This window comes from Primulina huaijiensis, chromosome 6, assembly GCF_012295235.1.
Source record: "Primulina huaijiensis isolate GDHJ02 chromosome 6, ASM1229523v2, whole genome shotgun sequence".
Taxonomy (NCBI): domain Eukaryota; kingdom Viridiplantae; phylum Streptophyta; class Magnoliopsida; order Lamiales; family Gesneriaceae; genus Primulina; species Primulina huaijiensis.
Window position 1 is genome coordinate 1,123,546 of NC_133311.1, and position 20,469 is coordinate 1,144,014.

At 33.0% G+C, this 20,469-nt stretch overlaps 1 protein-coding gene across 1 annotated transcript; it reads left to right on the forward strand.

Annotated features, from left to right (window-relative positions):
• Positions 1-589: 589 nt before the first annotated feature.
• LOC140978809 (protein LIGHT-DEPENDENT SHORT HYPOCOTYLS 3-like) lies at positions 590-2,294 on the forward strand. Its single transcript, XM_073444037.1, has 2 exons — positions 590-1,147; positions 1,183-2,294. The coding sequence occupies exon 2, from the start codon at positions 1,473-1,475 to the stop codon at positions 2,043-2,045; it is 573 nt and encodes a 190-aa protein (XP_073300138.1). The 5' UTR covers positions 590-1,147; positions 1,183-1,472; the 3' UTR covers positions 2,046-2,294.
• The last annotated feature ends 18,175 nt before the right edge of the window (positions 2,295-20,469 follow it).

Sequence of the window (20,469 nt, forward strand, 5' to 3'; positions counted from 1 at the left end):
GATTTGGAAATTATATGTGGATGCAACTTATATATCTATTATTAAAATAATAGATCGGTAACAAATTACCCAGGTTGATATTGGATGAATTTATTTGTACTAGACTTATAGATGGTTTCAAATCCCTTTACTTGTTTGTATTAATAAAATTCAAGTGGATTTATAATCCGCTCAATGTTAAGTTAATCAATTTCGTTGATAATTGTGATAGATTTCAAATTAATCAAAGATAAATTTCTCGAATCATTTCCTTTTAATCAATTTTTTTTGTCAAATCCAATCAATCAATTCAAGAAGATCAGTAGGTAATAAGATTAAAATGGTCTAGAGTAGATATCATGTGACACGCTCTTACGAATCTTTATTCGTGAGACGAGTGAATCATGTTCATATTCACAATAAAAATTAATATTTTTTGGACATAAAAAAGTTATTCTTTTTCATAGCGGTGAACCAAATAAAATATTTGTCTCACAAAATTGACTCGTAAAACCATCGCTTTTAGAATAACTACTATGATCATTTTAATGGACGTTACAAAAATATCCTTATTTCTGGTTCATATTAGATGGCTCCATCTTAAACTAATTAAGCTAGTGTATGCGTCTCTCTCTCTATTTCTCTTTCCATTACCAAAGGAGCCCTAAAACATTAACTAATTTCGCTTCCATCTGTCTGTGTCTCTCCATTAAAGCTTTCTTTAAGAATATCAGCACTCAGTCGGTCTTGCCACTATAAATGGATAGACAAATCCACAAAATACAGCAGACTTTTCAATCTGATTCCCTCATATATTTTTAATTCGATTTTCTCAAAAGAAAACCCCAAACAGGGATTTCTTCTTCTTTTTTTTTCTTTTCATTTTCGTACCTTCACTTATTGTTGATCCGTCAATCCTTTCGTCTGTTCTCTCACGGTTACCATATCCTGTTCAACATCTCAAACCCTTGTTCCGTCTCTGTCGGTTCCTCACAAAAATGGCGATTTCATCACATTTCAATCAAGAAATGCCACTTTCGAGCTTACCCTTTTCGTTTTTTGGCTCCTGTTGTTGAATTTAATGCTTAGGAATTTGATTTGACACATAAATTACATATATTTATATATATATATATATAAATTGTTAGCCGTGATCAAGTATTGGAAGGTGCTGTATAAATTGATGATTCATGGTATTGGAAGGCGCTGTATAAATTGATGATTCATGATAGCGTCAGCTGCAGTTCATCCTTCTTTCCTGTCTTCTCATCACACTTCTGCAAATCTGAAACCCTTGAAAGCACGAAAGTAATATAATTGAGCTGCCTAGAAATGAGAAGAAGCAGTACGATCAGGTCAAGAATATTGTCCAAGATTTAAAACCCATTAACCCTAGGCACATAATCCACGGTTTCGTCTGTCAAAATTCAGGAGAGATTGATTTGTTTTTCTTGGAAATTAAACAGTAGTCATTATTTTTTAACCTTTTTGTTATGGATTCTCCGCAATCTCCTGAAGTGGCAAGCGCAGACTCAAAGAACAGCAGTAGCAGCATCAACACGGGAAAAAACTACAGTAACACCACCTCTTCATCAGCGGGAACCTCGTCATCCGGCGGCGCCTCCACTCTCAGCCGCTACGAGAATCAGAAACGCCGCGACTGGAACACCTTCGGGCAGTACCTGAAGAACCACCGCCCCCCGCTCTCTCTCTCCCGTTGCAGCGGCGCCCACGTGCTTGAATTCCTCCGCTACCTCGACCAGTTCGGCAAAACTAAGGTTCACACCCCAATCTGCCCCTTCTACGGCCACCCCAACCCACCCGCCCCCTGCCCTTGCCCCCTCCGCCAGGCCTGGGGCAGCCTCGACGCCCTCATAGGCCGTCTCCGCGCTGCCTACGAGGAAAACGGCGGCAAGCCTGAGACCAACCCGTTTGGATCAAGAGCTGTAAGGCTTTACCTCCGTGAAGTTCGTGATCTGCAGTCGAAAGCCAGAGGAATCAGCTACGAGAAGAAGAAGCGGAAGCGGCAGCTGCCTCAACCACCGCTGCCCCCGGGTGAAGGTTAATCAATTAACATGCGCCCCACAGATCAAAAGCCCGTTATTCATAATTCTTGTCAGCATATTTTACTAAATCTTTAGTTCTTGGGGTTGAGATTTGATGGAATCTGTGGCAGTGTTAGCAGCGATATTTAGCAGTTTCAGATCAGTAACATTGTTCAGTTACTGTGCACTTCTATTCTCGTATAAGTGTTCTAATTATTCACTTATTTAATTTTTATTATTAATAAAATTGCACTACTTAAATTGATCTTATATTAATTATTTTATTATTATATATTTAAAAATTGTTTTTATAAAATCAAACGTTGTTTGATAAGTAGGGTTAAGTGATCATTTCCCGTCAAAACTCTGATTATAAACGTGAATATCATCTTCAAATATCGATCAACTATTTCTCAACAATGCACGCTTCCGATCGATGCCTTTCAGTCATTTTTTTATACAATTTTTTTCTTAATTTTTCAGATATTATTTGGATTTTGTTTTTTATGTTAATTATTTTACGATTATATATTTAACCTAAGATTATTTTTTATAAAATTAAATGATGTTTTGATAATTAGGGTTTGGGGATCATAAGCTTGAGTATCATGCTGAGGTGAGTATCTCCTCTCCTGGGCACATTCAAAGCTCGAGTATCAACTGATGTCTTTCAATTATTTTTATCTCAAATTATAAATGAAATAACATTTTCTAACTTGAGTAGGTCTCTTGTGAGACGGTCTCACGAATCTTATTTGTGAGATGGGTCAACTCTATCAATATTCAAAATAAAAAATAATACTCTTAGCATAAAAAGTAATATTTTTTCATATGGATGACCCAAATAAGATATATGTATCACAAAATACGACCCGTGAGATCGTCTCACACAAATTTTTGCCTCCCAACTTATACAGTTAAAATATAGAGTCAGAGGTGGAAGTTTACCGGAAATTGCAGTCATAGATTTAAATATTTCATAAATTTTACGAGTGTGTCAGATATCACACGTCAACCTGTCTCAAAGTGTCCAATGTCATTAAACAAATCAAACACAAACATTGGATTATTATTATATTATCCATATATTTTAAATTAAAAAAAAAAAAAAAACAAAGCAATCTTACATATTATGATTTTCCAGAAATTAGTTATAAAAATTTAATTTTCTAAATATGAAAATTTGAAGCAGGAGGTGAAAGTTGAAAATGTATGTGGTGAAAAGAACAGTGGAACCTCGAAGAACATGAAAAGCTGTGTGCAGAACCCAACGCACATGTGCAAAAAGGGCCAAACTGGAAAGCCGAATCAATTTATATAGGAAACCCTACCTACCTGTAATGCCTTCCAACATATTATAGAGCTAACTACTAACAGAAATTTTAATGATATCAACAATTGGTGTGACGTCATATCAGGAAAAAATTAAAATAAAAAGTTGCATATATATAAACTTTTAGAGAGAAAAATACAATATTAGTATATATTTAAAACTGTTCGATTTTGGTATTATATATATGGAAACTTCAAATAAATCAACAAACCCAATTTTCATTTAGATTTTACTCATTTACTCAACAAAAGTTAGTATAAGCTCCTTATTTTATTTAGAAAATTTCAAAATAATATTTGAGTCTTTTTTTCGTACGTGACGTTATTATACTATACACATACACACACACACACACACACACCCCTCATCATGCTTCCTTATAATAAATTAAACATTTTAATCATGCTTCCGTATAATAAATTAAACATTTTACCTCTTTCACGGGAATTCCGTAGGGTTGTATCAACCGGATTTTACAGACTACTCCTCACAGCCTAACCACACAGTCAAAACAGATTGTTCCTGACGTAAATCCTTTCAACAACACTTAGCACAACCTTTTATTTTTTCCTACCTCATGGTGGATAACAAAGAAGTTTATATTTGAAAATGATACATGAGAGGGGTAGTAAGCCTTGATGATTTTATTCAAGCATACATCATAATAATACGTAGCAATATCCTGTTCTAGAGGAGAAGAAACTTGTTTAACTACTTATCATAGCTGGAATTACAACACACATAAATTGAAAATATTACAAATTTTATTTTGAAAGAAAAATGAAGAGGTTGAGTGATTTCTTCATCGTCCTTCTGTCTTGATATAGGCTTCAAACTTTTATATTGCATTGTCAGTTTTGGTCGACAGTATCTTTTAGTTGGTGTACTGCTAGTTAATGGTCTGCCATGTTGTGGTGGTTGAGTGATTCATCCTTCACTAGTGGAGTGGTTGGATCACATGCCTCCTTTACCTTTGTGAGAAATTTTTTTCTTTTGTATGGTCCCCAGAGAAAACGTGACTTGTGTGGATCTTCACCATTTGGACTTGTCTCCACATTATGTTTTTGGTCAGATCTGGGACGAAAACCTTTCCCGAATTCTTGCTCTTTATGGTTTGGACATTCTGGAAGATTTCTTCTGATCGTCTTCCTAGCTGAGCCATATTGCAGAATTTTCGACGAGTTTCTTTACTTCCCGACAGCTTGCTGTTCCATAGAAGATTTCTTTTCTTTTCAAATATTTTTCTGCAAAGCTTGTAGTTTTTCTTGTCATGGTATTTAACAGAAAATATTCATTTACAGAATTTTGAAAAAACTTAAATGAAAACTTGACTTTGCTCATCTCTGTGAGACAGACCCGTAATTTTCATGCTCGTTTAGTGGAGATGTTGTCTTCAGTGAGTAATGAAACAAGAGGTGTTTCATTCTCCGGAGGATTCTTGATGAACTTCTGAATGTTCATGTTTGGTCTTCTCAACTTGATGAAGTGAAAGGATTCATGTGAGCCTTTCCTGGCTGGTTCTAATGTTGCACTAAAAAAGTAAAACTCCAGAATATCTCCTCTTGACAAATAATCATTATTTGTCTATAATTCATGAACAACTTCATATATGGATCCATTTTGGTAGCGCTTAGATTTCTGCAAGCTGAGTGACGTATTATAAACTAAGACAAGAGCCCCAAATCTATACCGTGTTTTTACCTATTTAGGATAGGAATTTGGTTTCATCCATATCATATGATATTTTCCAACTATATCAACTAGAATTGTGCGTGAGTTGATATCTATTTTTGTTTTCAATTTCCCTTAGTTTTGTTGATATACATGAATTAGATAAACTATAAGCTTAGTATCAATATTAGACTTTCCTTTGTTAGTTTGAGGTCTAATGTTGATATCTCCCTCTTCAATCCTTGAGATAATGGGTTGAATTTAAGGCTCGAGATAAAGATTCGGAGCTTCAAATTTTGCTTTGGCCGACATACACTAGTAGAATTTCTTTGATTTACTTCGCATATTCATTGAATTCATAGGTAGATAATTGCCAAAGTAGACGCACGTGCAGAATAGGGTACCATTTTATTTTGCATTATCACCGAAATCGTATCCAAGAAATTAGCGATTTCTTTGGCCGATTCAACGAGAGAAAATCGGTCCGGAATTAGACCGATGTCGAAGTAAAACAACGTCTTCTACGTCATCGATTTCGTAAAGTGTAGAAGTAATAGCTTATATATAACTGCATAGTTTACATTGAATGACGAAGTAAATGTGTTGTATAATTTCACAGGTTTTGTAATATTGTGAGGTGAATTAGCCACGGTTTAAGCCAAAATTCGTCACTAATTTTCCGTCGCTACTTAGCGACGGTCTGTCTAATAGCGTCGCTAATTTCTCTAATTAGCGATAGTCTGTCTCGACACCGTCGCTAATTAGCGGAGCGACGGTTGTTCTAAAACCGTCGCTAAATATATTATTTTTTAAAAAAAAATTAATTTTATAATTTAATAAAAAATATTTAGTTTTATAATTATTTGTATATATTTTTAAATAATCACCTCAACTCATCTAAATATCATATTTTTAAATTTGTAAATAATCTATAAAACGATTTAACTTGCGATAAAATAAACGATCAATAAAATTAAAAATTGAAGATAAAAAGTTTACCTTAAAGAGAAATTAAAATCGCCCAAGAGAGAAAAATGGACCGAAGATGCGAAGTGGTACGGAGGAGAATGAAGATATTTATAGGCAATTTGCGACGGTTTAAGGTAAAACAGTCGCGATTAAAAACCGTCGCTAATCGTCGTCGATTTAGTTTAGCGACAGACTGTATTAAACTGTCGCTAATGAGAGACGGTGCTTATAAACCATCGCTAATGAGTGACAGTTTAAACAACACCGTCGCTAAGACGGTTATAGGCAAACTGTCGCTAATCAGCGATGGTTTATACTCTGTCGCTAAAATTGGTGACGGTTTCAAATATTAAACATCACAATCACCCAAACATAAAAAAAAAATTTAGATTTAAAAGACTTCACAATTTACATTTAATGACGAAGTAGTAGATTTAAATGACATCATTTTTTTGTATTGTAGTGAAGTAATTAATAGGGAACGACTTCACAATTATTGAGTTGTTGTGAAATAAATTCTTTCTTTAACGTCGACACAATTTTAATATGACGAGTTATTTTGTATTTTATTACTTCATCATTTAATTTAGTGTTGAAGTAAATAATCATATTTTATTGCAACACAATTTTAATTTAACGCAGTAATTCTTGATCACTATAATCACACTAATTTAATAAAGTAGTGCAGTAAAGTCATAATTTTCATTTTAAAAAATAATTTAATTAATATACAATAATACCACTACATACACACATGCACACATATATCCGCAAATCTCGATTTCTTTTCAATGAGGATCTCGATTGATTAAGAGATAAATTAAGGAAAATTAATTAAAATTATGGTTCATTTTTTTACTTCACTAAATATAAATTTCAAATTTTTTTAACTTTATACTTCATCAAAACTACTCTGTCGAAGTAAAATGTTACAAAAAATTAGAAGTGAAGCCCGTGTTTTTTAAATTGTGAAGTAAAAAATAATATTTTCTAAAGATGATCTTGACTTAGCACTTATGCTAGGGGTATTTGAATCCTCTGCTCGAGTTATAGAACCATGTACTCGAAAAGTCTCCATCTGGGAACCAATGACTTCTCAATAGCCCGGAGGATCAGCTTTTGTAATACATATCATAGTTGAGTATAAACATGTAAACAACCTGTTATTCGATCACAGACAGTGCTCTTATCAATTTTTTGCAGCATACCCACAACTTCTTCATTTAGGGAAAACTTAATGAACTCGATTTGAAGCATTTCAAAATTTTTCTCTCAAATTTCTCTGCATTTTCATGATGGAATAGACATTAATGTCATTCATATCTTGTTAAAAAATCTACAAGAATATTTTCATGAAATTTAACAATAAGAATATCAAAAATATAATTGAAAAAAATCATCTCATCTCAATAATCTAATCTTCTCGTTTTAGATTTAATTCTATTTTTCAAGAAAATTTTTACCTGTATGTTATCAACCTTTAAGTTAAATTTTTTTATAAGTAAAGATAATGGTCATTTTTCAAAAGCCTTTTTAACTGCATAAATTTATTTTCATTGATATGTCATCTTACTGCTTCTGCATCTGAAAATAGTCAACTGCAATACATGCATGGTTGTTCTCCTTCTGGTGTGAGCTTTGTAATAACCGCTACCCACCAATTATCACTGGAATTTGTATATAATACCAGATCATATTCATCTTCAGTAACAACCTTTAGGAAATTTTTGCAAGTCTTTTTCAATCTTAATCTTATTGTGTGTTCTTTTGTCCATAAGAATCTTGTATCCTTCTTTGATAATGCACTGAACATTTTCCTTTGTTTTGCTATATTTTTTATGAACAATCCAGCAAAGTTAACAACACCTTAAAAACTTTGAACTTGTTTCTTGTCTTTGAATTTTTCTAAAAAAATTTGCATCTTTTCCACAATGTGTTCTTGCATAATTAATCTCGAATCATCGATTTCTATTTCAAGAAATTCAATTTTCCTTGTTGCGATGACTGTCTTCTTTTCCGATAAAACTAGTCCTTCTTTTTTACACACCTTAGAGAAAATCTCTAAATGTTTAATATGTTCATCCATATTTTTAGATCCATATTTTTAGAGAATATTAAAACATCACCAATATAAACAAACATAAATTTAAAATAATATTAAATAGATTACACATCTTTATTTGAAATATATGGGGTGAATTAGCCAATTCTATTGGTAATACTTCTCAAATATAGTGACCTTGTGTTGTGGAGAAAGCTATGAATTTATTGATTTATTCTTTCATCCAAATTTAATATAATCATGGCTTACAATCTAATTTAGAGAATATTTTGACATTGCATATACAAGTGATTAAATGTTTTCTAATGGGAATAAAATACCCATCAAAATCCAGAATTTGATTAATTTCTTGATAATTAATTACTAATTTGTGTTTATTCATTTTTATTTCACTACGATTTCTTACCAGAAAACTTGGACTGCTATACGCTTATATTCCTGATTTGATTAAACCAAGGTTTAAATGTTCCTTAATAATGATATGCATATCCTTTTGATCTATTATATCATTGGGATAGGCTTACATGTGACGAACTCATATTACTTGTCTTCCTTAATTTAAGGTTGGCATGGAGTTGGTTTTTGTCCCATCACGACAAGGGATGTTCATTGTAGTTTTTTTTTTAATCATTTTCTCATCGTCTTCTAAAGATACTTTTGATTTGAACTCTACATCTTTCTGGTGTAAAGCTATTTTAGGAATTCTGTTTTTTCCGATTTGAGGTTTTGATCTTCTCTTAATTGAAGCACGTTTATCCAAACCATCTAGAATCCTTCATTTTTTTGTTCATAAGTTTTTCTTCATCACCACGCTTGCTGTGAAACTGGATTGACAATTTTTTTAAAAATGTCTTTCTTAGTCTCTGGACTATGACTTTGTGACTACATAGTGTGGTGAACACTAATCTTCTAGTCTCATTATCTTTTGTATAGGATTTAAACATTTGGAAAAAATTATTTCTTAGCAAAATGTATGCTCATCTATCATGAGAATAAATCAATGATGTTTTCACCTTGTACCAAGGTGTTTGTCCAGCACCTCCGATTAATATTTCTGTCATCTCCAGCAATCTGAGGTTATTCTTTTTCCAATTCTTTTGGAAACACTCTTCTTTTTGTTGTCCAGATTCTCGCTCCAGAGTGAATATAAGTAATAACAAAATATTATGCTTTATATTTTTCATATAATATCCCTACTGTGATGTATATCAAGAATGAGCTCAGTGTCATTGGATTTTACATATTCTATCATATGCCATGGATTTCATTCAATTCTCTAGACGTTTCTAAGATTTGTGTTTCTCGGAAAACTCCAACTCAAGAATCAATTGATCTGGTTCTTTTCCTAGGTTTCCTTTGATATGAACTTCCAATTCACCAATATTGATCATTACTTGGTAAGTTCATATCATATGTTGTTCTAAATAGTATATAGTATTACAAAGAAATTGATTTATTTGTCTTGTAATATCAAATACTATTTCGACTTCTCTCCATTCTTCTGCGTGTTTTTACCCACATGTGACTTTTTATTCCATCTCATTGCAAAAAAAAAAAAAAAGCTTTTTAATTCAAGACTAAGACTTTGATTCCTCCGTAGAATCTGTTTGTCTTGGATCTGAATATCTGTTTCATGTATTAAAGGAAACTCGACTCTTTCTGGATAAATTTCCTGAGCAAATTTTCAAAATATTTCTGGTATTTCAATAAACTCATTTCTAATAAATAATTGTGAGAGATATGTATTAGATTGAGCATATGAAATTTGATAGATAATAGAATGTGTTCTATTGCTTTCTTTGATCGGCCTATTTTCTTTGTAATTTTGATATAATGTTAACGTTCGGCCGAAATCTCGCTATGTCAGGCTGTAGGCAATAATTGGGCAAAATTACTCTTAAAATTTTCATGCGCATAGATTCTTTGAGATTATTCCCATTATTGAATCTTGCAGATTACTCATTCATTTATCGCATATAGCAATTTCAATAGGTGAATCTCTTTTTTAAAAAAAAATTAGCTTTTATCATAATCTGGATTGCTCCGATATGAATCCATGACATGGTTCGTGTTACTTCTATCTTGATTTTTTGCAATTCCTCCTTAATTTCTTCGGAAAAAATTAATCGCCTCTCTATCCGATTTCCTGTAAGTTCTATTGTGATTGTCATTACCCTTCTGGAAAGTTTATAGATAAGATGATGTTATCTATTTTTTAGGCCAAGATTTTCTAAGAACTTTTCTACATGTCCTGCAGAGAATCATTGATATCTCTGTATGTTAAGATTTTCCATCATGATATTTTGGACCATGTTATGATCTAGATAAATAAATAAGACAAGTCTTCATGTGTTTCGTGTCGAACCACCTCACCTTCAGTCGTATTTCTTCTTCTTCATATATAATCTCGTATAAAGGAATATCTTAAAACTGGTATACTTGAACTAGATCTAGATAATAAACAGTTTCTTCAATAACTGGAGTTGGTTCGAAGTGTTTTATTATCTTGCTGTCATTTTCTGGACATTTAGTCGAAATATGACCTCTTGCTCTACATGTACAACAATTATAATCTTTAAACTTTCACTAGCTCGATTTTGAGATCTTCTAAAAGTTTTCCTTGTTGGTCTACGCCTCGTGCTTCGAGATGAGTTCGATGCTTGGGATGACATCTTATTTTCTCGATGGTCCACTTCTTTTGCCCAGATCTGTACGATTTGGTTTTTTTTTTAGACCATACTGCTTTTAGTTTCCAAGAACTACTTGCACTTTTTCCCCTTCTGGCGTATAGATGAGATCTAAAACATTTCTTTTTCTTCCTTTGTGGTTATTTCTAATGATTGTTGGAAGATCATTTTTATTACAATATAAAGGAGTATGTTTATTAATATCCCTTAATCATTTGTAATTTTTTTGTAATGCTATCATATGACATCATTCTGTCATTTTTAAAAAAAAAAGTAGGCCCCTCGTGTCAAAATATCTGGATTTCCAGGGATATTTTCCTAATTATTTTTTCCCATGAACTTGGTGGCATTTTGGCAAGAAAATTCACATTGCTATACTTTCTTTGACCTTTGAATTTCATCGATATTTAGTGAATAACATAATATATTCATCTATCAAACAAATATCGTATAATTCAAGACTATATAGAGCTTGAGTATATTTCTTTTTCTTATATTGTCTTGATTGTTAAAATAGTGTACCCCTATAAATTGTACCGTAAATAGGATAGTTATTCTCCATGCTATCTCACTATGAGATTCTCCTACTAGAACTTACTCTTTGGTTTCTGCCAAAGTCATGTCCCAGGAGATATTAATCGATCACATCATGCTCATTTCTACAAGTTTAATGAATTATTCTTTATTAAGATCAATTGTGCATGTTGTGATTCTCATAGTCGATGTCTAGTCATCTATGAGATCTTCTCTGTTTTTAAAATTAAAGGACATCAAGGTTAAGCATAACCCCATGAAGAAGTATTGGCTCTAAAATAGACTTCCCATAGGGTGTTTGGTGCAAGGAAATTTGATTTCTCCTTGACCTTGTTCCTGCTGAGTGTGCTTCTCCACCTATTTGGAAATCTGTTTGGAATCCTCTCATATTTGTATTATGAGTTCTCAGACAATCCCTGGTGGTTCATGGGAAGATGATCAAGTTATTGAGCGAGGTTTGCCCCATGTTGTATTCATCTTCAGATCTACGACATTGGTATTTGCAAAAGACTCTGCAAGGTCTTGAATATCTTCTAAACCAATCATTTATATAGTTGTCACCAGCTTAATTTATTTTATGAGACAGTTTTTGTAACGCCCCAGATTCGACGACTGTCCTCACTGTACCAAGACGAGTCTTTCCAGCGTGCTTATGTCCTCACTCACACGCACCCTAGGAAACTTCCCAGGAGGTCACCCATCCAAGAATTGCCCCAAGTCAAACACGCTTAACTTTGGAGTTCTTATGTGATGAGCTACCGAAAAGAAGATGTACCTTCGTGGTATGAGTAGTACATATCAAATCTTTTAAGCCCTCTTCAACTCTACAGTCCATTACATTGAACAGTCTCGGAATCCCTCTCTTTTCGGTGTAAGATCGGTTCATTCATGTTCCCTCCACCTAGAAGCCTGACAGGAGCCGCTCATTGTCCGTACAACCTCATGGCACCGGCGATCACCCCCCGCCCTCTTCGTCCCCGGGCATCACGTGCCCACCATCTTCCGCTTGGTTCGTCCCCGAACCCACACCGTACTAGGAGAGGTCGGCTCTGATACCAACTGTAACGCCCCAGATTCGACGATTGTCCTCACTGTACCAAGACGAGTCTTTCCAGCGTGCTTATGTCCTCACTCACACGCACCATAGGAAATTTCCCAGGAGGTCACCCATCCAAAAATTGCCCCAAGTCAAGCACGCTTAACTTTGGAGTTCTTATGTGATGAGCTACCGAAAAGGAGATGCACCTTCGTGGTATGAGTAGTACATATCAAATCTTTTAAGCCCTCTTCAACTGTACAGTCCATTACATTGAACAGTCTCGGAATCCCTCTCCTTCCGGTGTAAGATCGGTTCATTCATGTTCCCTCCACCTAGAATCCTGCCAGGATCCGCTCATTGTCCGAGCAACCTCATGGCACCGGCGATCACCCCCCGCCCTCTTCGGCCCCGGCCTCACATGGATACCACTCCGTGTGGGGTCCTTAGCTCCTAATCATTATTACAATGAAATTTGATTAGGGTTAATTAATTACAGCGGAAAACGAGTTTAAAATTTCTTTACAATGAGCCCAAAATATGCTATTTGAATACTAAAAATAGTATTTCATCTCACATCATAAAACATGCTCACACATAATCAAAACAACTCATACAACAACAAATAATATCCTCGGGACATACCCCGGTATATAGATACATAACATATATACTGGGAAAGACCACGAAACCTCAACTCAAACTGTGACTCCCTCCAGAAGTACCATCTCCGGTCTCCTGATATCCTGGAGTACCTGTCATTGTCTACATACAAAGACAACAACAGCCCCATCTGGGGTGAGCAAAGCTCAGTCTGAAGCAACCACAATATATACCACAGATATCTAAACAATGATATATGATATGCAATGCATGTATGTCGTGGAGGTATCAGGTCAAATTCCCATCCACTGAGCACATGTCAGAGTCAATCGAATCGTTATCAAATCAATGCTCGAGCTGGCACACCGGCCTCAATCAGGGATAATCGTATGATAGCGTCGACAAAGCGCCATCAAATCCCAAATCTCAATCAATCATCGGGGCCACAAATGACTATGCTTTAAAGGTCATGTAATACCAAACATAGCATTGTGTTCACAAACCTCAGAATCAAATCAAATCATATCAGGGTATCCAAGGATCATAGTTCAACGTGCATGTCATGTATGCCACATCAACTCAACACATAAGGCATATAGACATGTAATTTCAATCCAATCAATCAAACATATATCATATAGTACAGATACATGTCGTATGTTATCCGGTCGCAACATATCTTATTGTCTGTAGATTCGTGGTTGAACTGAAATATACCAATACGAAATATCGGTCTACCTAATAAAATAATTTACATCGTTAACGAAATGGGTAGACTATTTCCAACAAAGTGAAATAGAAAAAGCCACAAGCTTTAAATATGGTCATTTCATACTTTATTAACGACTCAGTAAGTTTATTCTATTTGATTAATCATTTAATGACTTAAGTGCATTCAAGAACATACTCATAGCTAGAATTTGAACTTTTCTATTGTTGATTCTTGATAAAAAAAAAAAAAAATATTTCAATAATCATATTCTCCTTAATATTTAAATTTCATATTAACATATATTTATATATCTAAAATCTGAGACGTCATACCTTCTATCAAAGCTAGGTGGATAAGAGGAAGATCATAAATTCAGCTCAACTTTGATAAAACTTCATCGAAAGTTTGAAGAAAATCTCGATGTATTATTGCTCATCTCTCTCTAGGTTCTGAAATAACCAAACAACATGCTGTAACCATATATTTGTTTATATATATATATGGACACGTGTGTATACATATCCATGGTGACATGTCCACCTACATGCAAATTTTATCGGGAGTTGCTTTCCTTAGCTTTTAGGATGACATTAGACAAATTTAATATTAATATTTATACATAAGTTCATGTAATTCTCTTTCTACAAACCCATAACATCGTTCCATACATATTCATATATAAATTTTTGTTTTTAATTACAATTTTGCCACCATATCCTTGAATTATAAATTTGCCCTTAAATTTAAATCAATTATTTTTCAAATTATTTACAAAATTGCCATCAAAATAAATTGAATATTTTTCAACTGATTTACCAATTTTATTCTCGAGGTCTCACAGTTTTAATCAGATTGATCATTTTCTTCGTCAGTTAAAGGTTTTGATTTACCTAGGCCTTCCATCTTTGGTGTAATAAAGGTTCGGTATAAAAGGATAGTGTTAGCCTTCCTTCCGAGATTCTTTTACTAAAAGTTGGTTGTTGTTTTAGAATTTGGATTCTTGTTTGATATACTTTAATGTTCCAAGAATTTCTTCTTATTTTTCAATGATTTTCTAAATTTTATGTGGCACATAGTATAATTGATGCTCATAGCTCTGTACCGTCTTTTGGATCTATCTAAGATTTTTGGAGAGTTTAGAAGAATTCGAGACAATTTTTAAGAACCTATTATTTTGAATCATAAGTTTACCTTAGGACTCTGATGTGTTTTTCTTTGCTCCTAATGTATAACATTTGTTAGCTCTTCTTTTAAATATTCTAAAGTATTAGAATAAGTCATGTAAATATTTAATCTTGAAAATATATTCGGATCTATATTTTTTGAGAAATATCATATTCAAACATTTAATTACATAATTATAATAACATTGCATGTTTGAAATAATTTTACCTCGATTCTGATTCTATTTCTAACCTAATTATAAAATCAATGATATTTTTTTTTATCATTTTGTCAAAATTGGGGAGTTCAAACTAAAATTTTATGCCCTAGAGAGTAAATCCTAAAATGAAATTTGAATTGAGGATTTTTCTCTTATTTACAAATATATCAATTATATATTCAAATTTCATGTTTAATTTAATATTTTAGTTTTTTTTTTATATAATTCTATTTCATTATGATATAATGTTGATGTAATGTTTATCTGACATTAATGTGATGCATCGATATGTGTATCATAATATTAACATTTCAATAAAAATGATTTCAATTTTTTTCAGACTATGACACTTGGAAATTTATAAAATTACATATAGGATCAAAATTATGATTTTATATGAATTAAAAAAAAACCATTATTTTGTCCTCTCCTAGATTGATTAAGCCAAATTGGCATGGCATGTTCTTGGTGATCCGATTCTCTCATCATTTCTTTAATGTTTTAGTTATGTTTAATTTTTAACCCCAAACAGAATTAAAACATACAAATTAGGATGTTTTTTAGTTAAATTTATGTTAAACATTTTATAAAATAAAATATCTTATAAATTATTTTAGTACTTGTTTTAGTAAAAATTGTGAGCATAATTCGGTATTTCAAAATATTAAAATAGAAAATAAGTTAAGACACCCGTGTTTTTTATTCGAGTAGGTCTCTTGTGAGACGGTCTCACGAATCTTTATCTGTGAGACGTTCTCAATCCTACCGATATTCACAATAAAAAATAATATTCTTAGCATAAAAAGTAATACTTTTTCATAGATGACCCAAATAAGATATTCGTCTCACAAATTATGACGTCTCACACAAATTTTTGTCTTTTTATTCTATGTACCAATATTTTTTTGGACGATCTTATCGTACATGAAATTTTTATAGTTCGATTACCTGATTTAATTAGTGTTGTTTTACAAGCTATTTTAACATTATATACAAAGGGTTGACACTTGCTCACAGCTGGCGCTCAACTTACAGTTTTTATAATTTTCTCAAGTTATATCCACTATTTAATTTTAAAAAAATAGTATGAAAGGTGGTAGAATGTCTAAATTACCCCTACAAGTGAAAACATGGGCTGGCTTGCTGACTAGGTAGTGGAAGAGGCAGTGGGCAGACGGAGGGATTCAAAAGGACGACAATCCCGCATCCTTCGGTCAAGTCCATTGGACGTTGGTTTGATAAGAAACGGGTCCCACGATTCGGAGCCCCATTTGGAGGAATCTCGATTCAATTTTCCACGTGCACACCTACCCCTTGTGTCTTTTACTTTTTTTTTTAATTGGTATAATTTATAAAAGAGTATGTCTCTTGTGAGATGGTCTCACGAATCTTTATCTGTGAGACGGGTCAATCCTACCGATATTCACAATAAAAAGTAATATTTTTAGCATAAAACGTAATAATTTTTCATGGATGACTCAAATAAGAGATATGTCTCACAAAATACGACCCGTGAGACCTTCTCACACAAGTTTTTGTCTTTATTCAAATTGTTGCGTAATTTCATAAAGAAATTTGTGTAAGGTCTTACATAAGTGGATTTCGAATTTAAGAAAAAAAAATATTCATATCAGGTTTTAATTTTTATTTACTTATTTATAAGTCGTATATTTTTTAGTAGGTCTCTTGTGAGACGGTCTCACGAATTTTTATCTGTGAGAAGGGTCAACCCTACCGATATTCACAATAAAAAGTAATACTCTTAGCATAAATAGTAATACTTTTTCATGGATGACCCGAATAAGAGATCTGTCTCACAAAATACGACTCGTGAGACCGTCTCACACAAGTTTTTGTCTATATTTTTTGTTTTTAGTTCTATTCCATTTTAAGTTGGAATAACTTGATTTGTGCTTTACAATCAGTCAATGACGCATTGATCATTTTACCTTAATTAGTTGATGATGTTCGAGTTATATATATGTGATAACTTAGAAACGTACCCTATTTTGAATCGTACATGTATGTAATTTTACAACTTCAAGCATATTTTATCATAAAAGCTGCTCTTACTTCATTTAAATACTAAATTTATATTTTTATACACACACGGACTAAAATTAGTGTTTTAAATGACTATAAATATATATATATACACGCACATGAACTTTTAGTGTAACAATGTAGGTTTTACAGCCAAAAATATCTTGATTTGCGAAATACCCGGGCAAAGAAGAAAATTATCGATGAGTCAGAAAGGTGACACCCAGAGGAGGTGTGGAAACCGCCAAGATCGTGCACACTAAAGCTTAATGTGGATGCAACCGTGAAAGAAGACTGACATCAATACAACATAGATGGCGCAGTTCGAGACACCAAAGTTCGATTGTTGCTACCTATTGATAAACAAATCAATCATTCCATCTCAGTACCACAAGGTGAACAACTAGCAATCCAAGAATGAATTAATCTTATATCTTATAAAAGCTTTAAAGATATTCAAGTTGCAACATATTCACTTTTGGCAGTGCAGACATTCACAAATAGGAGGATCTTAGATACATTGTGAGAAACTTAAGTGATAAGAATGAGAAATTTGTAGAAAATGAGAATGAAGAGAATAAAGATTTTAATGCTTTGGATGAAACTGAAATTGACAAAACCAAAGATATTGATAATTGTTGTGCCAATCACTACAACAAAAATGATTTTCCGCAGCGCATCATCAACAGCGTGCTTAAAAAGCACGCTGCGAATAGTACTTTTAACGGTGTGCTTCAATATGTGCGCTGTTAATATTGTTGCACTTGACAGAAATAACGGCGTGCAGTAAAAGCACGCTGCAGAAAGTATATAATATTTACAGCATTTATGTGTGCTGTAAATATTATATACTTTCCGCAGCGTGCAATAATGTGCGCTGTTAATACTCTATGCAACTGCACGCCGTTGAAATGGGTGCATTTTTAATAAACCGTCGCTAATGTAACGTTGCGACGGTTTTAACAACCGTCGCTACATTTAGAGACGGTATAAAATAACCCGTCGTCGTTTTAAAATCGGCGACTGTTTAATAAATAAAAGCGACGGTTTTTATTGAACCGTCGCTAAGAGTTGTAAATCGGCGACTGTTATGTTTAAACCGTCGCTAATAGCGACAGTTTAATGCAAAACTGTCGCAAATTGTCTATAAATATCCGATTTCCGTTCCACTTTCACATCACTTTACAACACTTAAACTTTTTTCTAATATGCGTTTTTGATTTTGGTTTAAGTACATTTTTTTTAAAATTTTTGGTTATTATTTTAAGTGTTAGTTTAGAGATGATAGTTTTACTGGAATTTTTTTTAAAATTTATTAAATTATAAAAGTAAATTTTTTTTTATTTTTACGCATAATTTAGCGACGGTTGTATGAACTGTCGCTAAATGTAGCGACAATTTTGTAACCGTCGCTTAATTTAAACACCGTCGTTCCCTTAGCGACGGAGGAGTAACCGTTGCTAATTTAGCGACGTTGTTTTTTGTATTTAACCGTCGCAAATTAGCGACGGTTATCTTAAAAACCGTCGCTAATATTTAGATTTTTTTTAATATTAACGGCGTGCATTGCACGCTGGGGATAGTTGTATTAACAGCGTACATATGCACGCCATTGATAGTAGTATTAACAGCGTGCGCATGCACGCTGCGGATAAACTCGAACTTTCAACAGCTTGCAATTTCGCATCGTGCAATGTGCGCCGCAGAAAGAGTATTTGCGCGCTGCGAAAAGCCATTTTGGTTGTAGTGAATGAGCATACAAACGAATATCAATGCTCGACGCCTACATATGATTCGAACATATTTGATACAAGAGTTTGGGACAATCTGTTAGATCAATTTTATTTATATGGGTTTATATGCGAATAATTATGTGTTGTGGGTTGTCTATTAAGTTAAGCCCAAAATAAATTGTTCGACTAAGGTTTCGAGTTATTGGGCTTTAATGTATGTGATCATGAGTGTAATTTCTATTTTAGCAATTTTTGTTTTTATGATGGGGTGAAACATAAATATGAGAAGATAATGATAAACATTATCTATATATATATGGGTCATGGTCCCTAGATCTCGCGTTATCATGTTCCATATTTTCTCCCCCCATTAAGAAAATAGTTTTGAAGAGAAACTAAATGATTCTCTCAAGGAAAGATCTCGTAGATCTGGAAGATCAAGGCACATTTTAAAGAATTCAGAAATATGGTTTCAGGTACGCTTTCGCTTAAGTTTTCCAGTCAAATTCTTAATGATTTAGCATGATGGATTCTGCTATTTATGGGTTTTCTCCAACATAATCTCGATACAAAATGAGAGATTTACTTGTGGAAAATGTCATAAAAAATAAGAAATTCTCGAGTTTCTTTTAGATAAATAATCTCGACATTTTTCTCATACTCACTATGTTCAAATGTTACCAAATGGTGAGACTTCATGATCGAAAATGGTTAGTGTAGTACTCGAAGGACTTGGACAAAGTATAGTATTTTATATTTGTTGTAAGTTGTTGCAAGTAATACGTACGTACAAAAAATAAAGTAGCAAGAGAATGAGTTAATATCTGGAAACATTTATATGACAAGCTTGAAAAGAGTAAGTCTCCAGTGAGACGGTCTCACGAATTTTTATCTGTGAGACGGGTCAATCCTACCGATATTCACAAGTAATAATCTTAGCATAAAAAGTAATACTTTTTCATGGATGACCCAAATAAGATATTCGACCCACGAAATTGATACGTGATACCGTCTCACAAGAGTTTTTGTGGCTTGAAAAACATGAAAATAGTGATGAACACCTCACTAATTTGAGAACTTTTATTGAAATACAAATGAGATTAAAGAAAACTTTGATAATTGACGAGGAAATGCAATAACAGTTTAAAAAGACACAAAACATTAGAAACATGGTAATTGTAATTTTTTGGGTATACTTGAAATGATTACAAATTTTGAACCAATAATTCAAGATCATTTATATTATTCATAAAAGTCAAAATGAATTAATATCTATTCTAGCATCTAAGTCAAGAATGTAATAATTAAAAAAGTAGAAGAGACAGTATTTTTTCAAAACTTCTTGATTGTGCATCGGATGCAATTAAAAAAACAAATGAATCTCATATTAAGAGACTTGGATGTTTTAGAAAATCCAATTAAAATAGAAAAATACATCTCAGAATGTTAAATATAGAATATGCATCTGGTTTAGTTTTTTTTTTTTTTTCCAAAACTTCTTGATTTCTGGACATTAATCCTAGAGCAATTTACATGCCATGTGATTCTCATATCCAGTGGCGTAGCTTCAAGCCGACCCTATTACATTAAATAATATTTACATTTTCAATGTCCAGCCCACCCTATTTTAAAATCTTGGTTACGCCCCTGCAGTCATATCTGAACATAGTTGTTTGAG